We start from the raw sequence: 11,531 nt of genomic DNA on the forward strand, positions 1-11,531 counted from the left end.
CGACGCATATGGAGCCTTCAACCCTAGCCTTGTTTGTCACTGCCCGCTTTGAGACTCTCATACATCTACACATTTAATCATTAAATGTCTACTAATTAAATTATAATAAACATGTAATATGTTAAAATAATCAATCACAACAGTTACCTTTCAAATGGATACATCCACCGGTAATGTACTAGACCACCTAACATTGCTTCATTGACAAGATGGATTGGAAGATGCTCCATTGAGTCGAAGAAACCTGGTGGAAAAATCCTTTCTAACTTGCATATGATAATTGAAATGTTATCATTCAACTTAACTAAGTCGTCCAACCTCAATGTATTGCAACAAAGATCCTTGAAGAATCGACTTAGCTCAGTTAATGGTTTCCAAACAAATTCTGGCAAGGAATGAAATGCAATTGGGAGTAAACATTCCATGAAAACATGACAGTCGTGGTTCTTCATCCCATGTATCGTACCTTTCTCAACATCGGCACACCTAGCAAGGTTTGAAGCATAGCCATAAGGCATTCTCAATTCCTTAAGCCATTTACAAACCAACTTGGCATCTGATGATGTCAAAGTGTAATTTGCCTTTGGTTTACCCATCTTTCCGTTAGATAACACTTGCATCTCCAAGTCCCCGCAAAAGCATAATGAAGACAAGTATTTTCTCGCCTTTTCATTATCCTTTGTTTTACCTTTAATATTCATAATAGTGTTAAAATATTATCGAAGACATTTTTCTATATGTGCATCACACCGAGGTTGTACCTTAACAAGTTATCCTTCCAATATGGAAGATCCCAAAAAATACTTCGTTTTTTTCCAATTATGACCCATTCCATACCCGTTCAATTTCTTTTTCCAACCAATTTCAATCACTTTTGGAAAATTACTCACCACCTCCGATATATCTTGCCCTGTGTAAATGTAAGGTTGATCGTCTTTCTCATTCCTATTTTATGTAAAACTTCTTTTACTTCTTCTGAAAGAGTGATTAGCTGGCAAGAATCGATGATGACAATTAAACCAAGAATTCTTATTGCCATATTTAAAAGTGAAAGCTTTTGTTTCTTCCATACAATGAGGACATGCCAACTTACCTTGTGTTCCCCATCCAGATAACATACCATAGTCGGGAAAATCATTAATTGTCCACATCAAGCATGCTTTCATGATGAAGTTTTGTTTGGTGGATATATCATAGGTCAAAATGCCGTTGGACCACAATCGTTGCAAATCATCAATCAATGGTTGCAAGTAGAAATCTATATTTTGTTTGGGATTAGAAGGTCCAGGTATGAGACAAGTCAAAAATAAGTATGGTTTGGTCATGCATATTTCAGGGGGAAGATTGTATGGAGTGAGTATAACTGGCCAACAAGAGTATGGAGAAGCAAACACTTGAATATAAGGAGTAAATCCATCTGAACATAGACCCAACCTTACATTTCTGGGGTCACTAGCAAAGTCAGGATATACATCGTCAAAATGTTTCCACGTTTTTCCATCAAATGGATGGTGAATGACGTTTGAACTCTTTTTATTCTCGTGATGCCATCTCATTTCAGCTGCAAACTCAGTTGATGCATACAATTATTGTAATCTAGGAATGATAGGGAAATAAAGCATTCTTTTTGCAGGAACATCTTTGTATGTTCCCATACCAGTCCTACGTGGAATGAACCTAGGAGAATGACAAATTTTGCACTAAGATAACTTGTTATCATCCTTGTAATATAACATACATCCTTTCTTACAACAGTCAATCTTCTCAACCTTCAACCCTAACTTTGACACCAATTGTGTTGCTTGGTAATAGTTATCGGGCAAGCATGTTTGCACTGGACATACACTTTTAAGCATTTTTGTAACAAAATCTATACCTTTTTGTGGAACATGCCAATTAGACCTAATTGCCAGAAGTTGAACACATATTGATAACATTGATTGGGTAGCCCCCCTCGTAGATGAGCTTGTTGGTGGATATCAACTTGTCATAAAATCATTTTGCATCTTCGTTAGGCAACTCATCCTCAGCAAATGTCTCATTTCCCATGTTAGTGTTCACATCAAGGACATCTCGATAAGGCCTAAAAGCATAAAACACCATTTCATCCATTGCATTAAATTGGTCGTCCTGATGCACAATCCTAATACTAGTCGAACCACTCCTTGTTTCAACCATTGGCTTCACTTCTCCGTGTTCAGTCCAAATCCAATAATCTGGTTGAAATCTATCCTGGTACAAGTGAAGTCTAACAGTAATTGCTGCAGATATCTTCATACACTTGCATTTTATACACGGACACCTTATCCATCCCTCAGATATACAAATCAGTTGTTTCAAATCCCTCTTCACAAAATCTTTAACACCACTAACATACTCTTTTTCAATCCACGTCTATTTTCATATACCCTATTGTACATCCAAGTACGATCCATTTACTATAAGACCAAAACTTAACTTGTCAATCACTAAATAAGTTTGAAAAATAACTGAACCTAAATAAACTCATGAACCTATAAGTTTGAAAAATTATAGAGATAAATAAACTCGTGAACCTAACAACATTTTTAGAAAACCGAACCTAACAATTTTATCCAATATATTTGATTTATATAGAATAAATTCCAAACTCATTCAACTTTATATTCATTATGTTCTATCTAGTAACAATGAGAACAAAATTTCCAATTTATATCATGGTATCGGCAACTTAAAAGCCAAAAATCTAGGGAACAATTATTAATATTCAAACAGAACAGAGGTCAGAGTAACAAAGTTAGAAATGGGTTAAAACAGAGTATTGTGGAGCTGCTTGTTATGATTCAAAATAGCACATGAAGCATTACACTAAAAGAAAATCATGTGAGGAAATGGGACAGGTGGCTTTAGATTCAATTATTCCAATTCCAGGAGTCTGTCAACAATTGTGCAGCTTTTGATCAAGTTATCATTCTGAAATCTCCCCCCTCTGTACCTTACTCTTACTCTCTCTGTTCTACTATTCTTCTGCAGAACTTAACCTTTATAAAGTTTTTCCTCTAAACGGCATAGTCCATATATTTTCTTCAGTCATAGTTATATTTAGCTAGTGTTTGGTTCTACGATTATAAAAATTGATTTTGTAAAATTAATGTTAGGTAAAAGTGAGTTGAATGTAAAATAGTTTATTTGGATATATTCACGTAAAAAATGATATGAACAATAAATTTGAGTGTAAAAAGTCAAAAGTTACATATTCTAGTTATGTTAGGAATAAATTCTAAAGACAAAATTAAACTAACTCAAGAACAATCAAATATTTCAAAAATCAATTTTACACCTATATAATCAATTTTGACTCTCTCAAAATTAAAACCAAGTATCCAACAATCAATTGGATAAACCCTTACATATCTTCATATCCTCTAGCAGCACCTATACCCTCGGTAACATCTTTTTGGCCTACAAATTGGTGAGATGTTCTCGTAATGAAATAGAGTGGAAAAACAACACATTATGTAAGCCTGAGATTCTTTGATCAACACAAATTGCTCCTACATTGAGGTGTTGGACTCAGATGGTGAATTTTGTGGTTAATACTATACAATTTTCTTGTTATGTAGACATTGTTCAGGTTAGCCTGAGAGTATGTTTGGATGGAGCATTTTAATAAGGGAATGTAATTTTTTAGGGGAATTAAAATGCTTTTCTTTTAGGTTTGTTCTTATTTTTATGTTTCTATTGACTAATCCTACAATGCTTGTCACTGTTAAATGATTCTACTACTGGCCATGGCGAAGAATACAAACAAATACACAAGAATACAAATTGATTCTACTATTGTGCTCCTACAATGTCAGGGCGAAGAATACAAATTGATTTGGCCAAACAAATACACAACTGAAAATGCCATAAAACCTAAACGACTACACTGAGAGTGAGACAACGACACTTACATTGAGAATCGACCACATACGAGCGCGAGACGGCGACACTGAACGACGACGGGTTCGAGAGGGGGATGGGTTTGATAGCTAGGGTACCGAGTGGGTGACGTGATGGAACCGTTGATGCGACGGCGATATTCACAGCGTTGAGAGGGTTGAGAATCGGTGATGGGCTCCAAATGTAGGGTTCATAGTGACAATGACGAAGTGTGAGATAAGGGCTCACCAATATGTTATTAATTTTACAATCTGAGGGATCAATCTGATTTTACAAATAATATTAAAAAATTTAAAAATAAACTAGCGTCGGCCACTCCGACGCTACATATTAAAATAAAAAATAAAAAATAAAAAATAAAAAATTGGCTTATTTTACTAGCGTCGGCTACTCCGACGCAAATTGTTAATAAAATTGAAAAACAAAATTTGTTGCCTTAGCTTCGGCTAGACCGACTCTACACCGACGCTAGGTAGCGCCGGAGTCGGGGACTGACGCTAAAAATGGCAGCTAAAATGCAATTTTCTAGTAGTGTTTGTTGGCGAATATGTACCAATAAGATATGCTTGTGGTTGCCTCAAATTATCCAGAGCTTGTTGTCATTGAGACAGTCCCGAGAAAGGAAGGAGTGGATGAGGTGAAGACAGTGGTTGCCACAAACGATTACCAGTTCACGTAGAGTTAGCAGAGTTAGACCATATAAAGAATCTTGTAATTCCCATGTCACATATTCAGGATTTTCTAGATCAAGATTGCGATTGTTTTTAGAGAGGAATCGTGGAGGAATTTTTGGGTTCATGAGACGACAATGAAGTTTGTGAGTTCCAATCACACCTTCAACTTGCTATTTCCAAGAAATAAAATTGTTTTAATCCAATTTCAGAGTAATTATTTGCGCAAAGGTTTTGTAGATTTGAGATTCTTAGGGAGTTGATGAATTAGTTTTAGTTTGAGAAATATCTTTGGAAAAAGGAATTGAAGCAACAGGGGAAGTCATGGGTTGCTAATAGGAATGACAATGGGTTGGGTACCTAAGTGTCTGTATCCATACCCATTACTCATGCAGATCGATAAATAAAAGATATTGTTGTGATTAAATTTAAAAATTATTCAAAATTTTAAATCCAATTATAAAGTATTATAAACCAAAATATTTTTTAATTCAAAATATTTCAAATGAACACTCGTTGCAATACACATTCAAATATTCATAATAATACTTTATAAAGTTGCAAGTCTTACAATAATATTATTATTCAAGATCTGTAAAAACAATTGATAGGAAGTTGCAAGCATAATTATAAAGTCACGATTAATAAGACATAACTTTTAGTTATAAAGTCACAATTATATACATATTCATCATAATCAAATTTTTAAAAAGTTTGCAAACGTTATTAATATTGTAGTGGTCCAATGATATTAATAGATGTTTAAACATTAAAAAAATAATTAATTAAACTAAACACTAATATAATAAATAAATAATATATTTATATAAGTGCGGGTGCGGGGCGGGATGAGTATTATAGTACTCGTACCCGCACCCATATCTGCTTAATTTTGCGATTATTATCCGTCCCCGTGTCCATATCTATTATGCAGATGTTTACCCTATCTATTGTGGGTTTTTTTTTTGCAGGTACCTATTGAGTCTGAATCTAATTGTCATCCCTAATTGCTAAATCAAATGGTGATTAATACTATAAAGAATAAATGCGTGAGAAAATATGAGAGAGAGAACAAGGAACTGAATGTATTATTTTTATTCATGATTTAGGTATACAAAGATAATAAACGAAATTATAAAAGAAATGGTATTTATATATAATGAGTTTCTAACTAAGTTTGTTAGAACTATTTTCTATATTCTAACAACTGTGTAACATACTAACTACTTGATAACGACCAAAAGTATATCCTATACAATTTCTATTTTATACAAACTGATATATACTTATACTCTTTTTATTCTAATACGTGGTTCTCTCTCTATTGTGATGTAAATCAATTTTGACTCATTAATTTCAACCTATCTCGTCTGGATTTTAAATATATGTATCACTACAACATTTTTGAGTTGTGGCAACAATAAAAAAGTGTGGCGTAAATCAAAATATATGTGACCTAAAGGTTAGGCAACAGTTTGGCAACGGTTTACAAAGTGTGCAGTAGGTGGCCGTGGCCTATTCTTTAAGGCAACGATTTTTTACTTTTGCCCACAAAGTCTAGAAAACCGTTGGTGAATACACTCAAAGAGGCCACAGTTTGTTTGAATGTTTCTGGCCACGGTTTTATGAACTAGTTTTGCCAACAATTTATAAATGTTGTATATACAGTTAGGCCACGGTTTTGTGTAAATTATTTATGTTTCAGGCAACACATTTATAACGTTGTCAAAAGAATAGACAACATTTTTTGGTCTAAGACAATAGATTTGTATGTGTTGCATATAACTTTATACCACGATTATTGAAACGTTGGTAACACGTTTAGCCCAAAAAAATTTAAATGTTGCCTTTTTGTTTAGACCACACTGATGAAAATGTTTTAAACCACACTTTTTATGTGTTGTATATACTTTTCAACCATAAACATTTAATTTATTTAGTCTACATTTTTCTATTTGTTGCCTATAGGTTTATCATACACTCTCATTTTTTTGGCAAACATTGATAATTAATTATTATTGCTTGTAATTCATAATTGAACATTAACTAATTATTATTGAACAAAACACAAAAGAGTTAAACATAATAAATCTTAATTAAAATATATATTACGAAAAAAAACAATTGTCTAATCAAAATAATGTAACACAAATATTACTGGATATCAAAAAAAAAAAAAAAAAAAAAACCAACACATGATTAAATATAAAAAAAACCAACAAATTTTTTATTCCTAATTCAACAATCAAAATTTGCATTGCCAAAAAACAACCAAGTCTTCAATACATTCCACTATCTTCAAGTCTTCAATACATTCCGCTAGCAACCTTCTCAGACAATGGTTTAAAAGTGTTGTCTAAATCGGCACATTTTTTAACTCGTACCTTAAAAACAAATATGCAATGGTTTTATGTTAACAAGCAAGAAAGTGTATTTTATATGTATGTTATAAACAACACTTGAAAAAATGTTGTCTATTCTCGTTTATAGCCACATTTTTTTAGCCGTTGTCAAGATAAGTGTGGTCAAAAGTTAAAAATGTTGTCGTGTATAATATTTCTTTTTCATACTCTTAATTATTTTTTAAGATTCCTATCAAGCAATTTTTTTTTGTTTATTAGTTTTTAGTGTCGTACGTGAAGGTGACAACATACAAATAGAACCAATTTTCTGTAAATCACAACTAGAAAACGATGGCAGCAATTTTTCTGTAACTATACATAGAACAACTTTGGTCGGGAACTAGGGAAACAAAAAGGCAGCGACAAAAATGGTCAAAAAACGCCATATGACTTAATTAAAAATCAATTGAAATATATCTTTATAAATAATATATATATATATATATATATATATTATGATAAAATTAGTTAGAAAGTCTTATCCAAAAAAATTTTTAAAGAAGCTTTCTAGAACATATGTTTTTGAAAAAAATTGAAATTTTATATTGAAATTTTTTTCCAATACACAAAGTTCAAAATTTCAAAAATATGTACTGAAAATAACATATTTGTGTACTGAAATACTTGAAAAATGTTTTTGTTTACACAAAAACTCTATTAAAACACTGTTGTACCAGAAAACTTATTCTAAGTTTTTCAATCCAGTACATAAAAATTAATGTTTAGGGTTTAAACCATACTAAAACACACTTTAACAGAAAACTTAAAGTTTTCTGTTATGTGGTGAATTTTTTTTAAGTTTTCTAGTACTTTAATTTTTTTTTTGAAACATACAAGTTTTGGAATTTTATTTTTATTTTTATGTTTTTTGAAATCCAAATTGAATTTAATAGGGTAAAAAAATTGTTGTTTTGAAAATAAAAGAAAAAGATAAAATAGATTAATTTATATAAAATGTAGAGCAAAATATAAGTGTTGTGTGAGGGAAAGTTTTCAAATAATTAACATAATTGGGGTGTTTTTTAAGAATAAAACCTATAGATTATGAAAGTTTGAGAATCCATTTTCATCATTTTACCACCTAAATCAAATAGTGATTTATGTTCTGCCATTTGTATGGGAAAAGTGCATGGGTTACCGTCGCATGCCTATAACTCAATTTATGCTGCTCCGTTTGATCTAATATTTGCTGATGTGGGGAGACTCACCCCTATTTTATCTTCGTGTGGTTACAAATATATGCTTACCTGTGTTAATGCTTGTAGAAAATTTACTTGGGTGTATTTTTTAAAACTCAAATCTGAAGTTAGTACCACATTCAAGAATTTTCATGCCATGATTGATAAGCAATTCAATATAACCATAAAATCAGTTCATACAGATGGCGGAGGTGAATTTATCCTGTCATTCCTTTCTTTACTACAAATGGAATTATTCATAGACTCACATGTCCCCACACACATCATCAAAATGGTTTAGTTGAGTGGAAATACAGACATGTGGTAGAAACCAATCTTAATCTACTTTATCACGCTTACATGCCCTTAGCTTATTGGGATCATGCATTTTTAACTGCAACATATCTCATTAACATAATGCCTACTGCTAAGTTGAAAATGTTTTCTTCTTATTCACTTTATTTCATCTGCCTAATTACAAGTTTCTGAAAGTTTTTGGGTGTGCATGTTTTCCTCATCTTTGTCCTTAAAGCAATCATAAATTGGAATTTCTGTTTTTGGGATATTCAAACTCCCTTTCTACTGCTGCAAATTCATCTATGACTAACAAGGCTACTTTGATTTCGGGCTCCAACAACATTACTAATAAGCCCACCTATTTTCCTTTCGTTTTTACAACTAGAATTCCAACATCCAATACACCTACACCTACATCATATCTTGCTGACAGATTTGAATCAGCTACTTTGGGCAGTCCTAGACTTATTACCGCACCTACCCTCTCTCCTAGATATCTTGACCTCTCACTCTCACCTTTATCCCCTGGTTCATCCCATGACCTATCCCCATCTCCTTTGACTTTACATACTACCCCTGACACACATTTGACCTCTTCCCTTTCACTTGTAACATCCAATGTGGCATTTAATACCACGGCTTCCTCTCCTAATCCAGCCCCATCCACTTCACCAACACTACACATTGACTCTCCCCTCTCAGCATGTCTACCATGTGTACCTCCTTCCAATATTCATTCTATGACTACTAAAGCTAAACATGGAATTGTTAAACCAAATAAATTATTTCCATCTCTACATCTTACAGAAGTGGAACCTTCTCACCACAAATATGCACTTCAAGATCCCAAATGGCTTGGTGCAATGGACTCTGAATTTCAGGCTGTCATGAAAAATCAAACTTGGTCTCTTGTCTCTCTTCCTCCTCACAGACAAGCAATAGGGTGCAAGTGGGTGTTTAAAATTAAACAGAATCCAGATGGCTCGGTCAACAAGTATAAGACCAGGATGGTGACAAAGTGATTTCATCAAAGTTTGATTTTACTGAGACTTTTTCACAGGTTGTCAAACTAGTAACGGTAAGGAATGTTCTCACTATTTCCATCTCAAAAAAGTGGTTTATTACTCAACTAGATGGCAACAATGCCTTTATCAATGCAACAACCCCCCGGATTTGAGTCACAGGACAAGTCACTGGTTTGCTGACTTCACAAAGCAATCTATGGTCTCAAACAAGCTCCTAGAGCTCGGTTTGAACTCTTAAGCAGTGCTCTTAGAGGTCTTGGTTTTGTTTCCAGCAAATGTGATCCATCACTTTCCACTATCAAAACTTCCACCTACACCATTGTCATGCTAGTATATGTCGATGATATAATCATCATTGGTAGTTCCCAAGATCACATTCGACATATCATTCACAAGCTCAATGATGATTTTTCCCTAAAGCAGCTTGGTGATCTTGAATATTTCTTAGGAATTAAGGTTCACCATCAATCTAATGGCAGTCTCTTACTCTCACAATCCAAGTACATTAGAGATCTACTTGCTAAGGCCAACATGTCAAAACCCAAAGGCCTTCCTACTCCCATGGTGTCCAATCTAAAATTGTCAAAATATGATTCTGATTATATGGTTGACCCTTCTTTTTATCGGTCCATTGTTAGAGCACTCCAATATGCAACTATCACTCGTCATGAAATTAGCTATGCAGTAAATAAATAATGTCAGTTTCTGTCTCTGCCACTTGAAAGTCAAGCGCATACTTACTTATATATCTCAGTGGCTCTCTCCATCATGGCCTTCTTTTGCAACTTGTCTCTCTAGCCCAGCCTTTCACAATTTATGACTTATGTGACGTTGATTGGGGATCTGGTCCTGATGATAGAAAGTCCACTCCAGGCTCCTCTATCTATCTAGGATGTCTACTGGTGGTCTAAAAAGCAAACACTAAAGTAGAATATAGAAGTCTTGCTAATATCGCGATTGAAGTATTATGGATTCAATCGTTCCTGACTGAACTAAAGGTCCCATTTAGTGCTCCTACCTTGTATTGTGAAAATCTTAGTACAATGGAGCATAAAAAAGTGATTTAAATCATAATTGTCTGTCATGCATAAAATATACCCTATCACTCTCACATAAAAATATTCTTTTTCTATATAGGTCTGATATATATATATATATATATATATATATATATATATATATATATATGGACTATATTCTTGTCAGTCAGATTCCTCTCTCCAAATTATGCCAGTCAGAATTTTTAATTCATTTTCTCTCAAAACCCTCCAAATCTCATTTTTGTTTCATTTGAACACCAAATTATCACATTTCATCCATAATAGCTTGTAATTAAAAGGCATGCCTGAGATGTTTGTGTGTAAGGAATGTGCTTGTTACGAAATATCTGGTTATCTTGCAAACAAGAAACTTGGCTTTCCTATTAGCTATTTGTTTCAATATTGATAGTGTCGCAATTTCTTCTTTGCATTGGGTCCAGCAATACCATTTTATGTTAGATTGCATTGTGCAAAATGTTGATGGAAACTTCCTGCAGCCTCCAACAAGGCTGACTTTGGTTTGGTTGAGTGGTTTTAGAGGCTACTTGGGAAACTCGAACAATACTCATGCTGAGCTGATGGTAGTGTGGCATGACTTGAGGCTTACTAGGAGGATGAATTTCTCACATCTAGTTTGCTACTCTGACTCCATGGCTACATTGAATCTCATTTCTAGGCCCTCTAATCATCTCCATAATTTTGCGGTTGAATTGTCTCTATTCAAGATATGTTGAAATTTGATTAAAATGTTCAATTGGTCCATACATTGCGAGAAGGTTATCTGTGCGCTGATTTCCTTATAAAGATCAGCTCTAGCGGTAAAGACAAATTTAATCATTGAATTGATCCTCCTCTTAAATTCCCTCTCTTGGATGTTGACGCATTGAAAACTGCTTTCTTGATAGAGTAGTTTGTTTTTCGTTTTTTCTTGTTGTACCAACAAAAAAAAGTTAAGTTTGAGATTTACGATTTTATTTAGTTTATTTAATGTCGT

The 11,531-nt window shown here is 33.4% G+C and overlaps 1 protein-coding gene across 1 annotated transcript; it reads left to right on the forward strand.

Annotated features, from left to right (window-relative positions):
- The first annotated feature begins 10,838 nt into the window (after positions 1-10,838).
- Positions 10,839-11,271, forward strand: LOC140920069 (uncharacterized). Its single transcript, XM_073367382.1, has 2 exons — positions 10,839-10,849; positions 10,947-11,271. Exons 1-2 carry the CDS (start codon positions 10,839-10,841, stop codon positions 11,269-11,271), a joined length of 336 nt encoding a protein of 111 aa, XP_073223483.1.
- The last annotated feature ends 260 nt before the right edge of the window (positions 11,272-11,531 follow it).

The sequence above is a fragment of the Cicer arietinum genome, chromosome 4, assembly GCF_000331145.2.
Source record: "Cicer arietinum cultivar CDC Frontier isolate Library 1 chromosome 4, Cicar.CDCFrontier_v2.0, whole genome shotgun sequence".
Lineage (NCBI taxonomy): Eukaryota > Viridiplantae > Streptophyta > Magnoliopsida > Fabales > Fabaceae > Cicer > Cicer arietinum.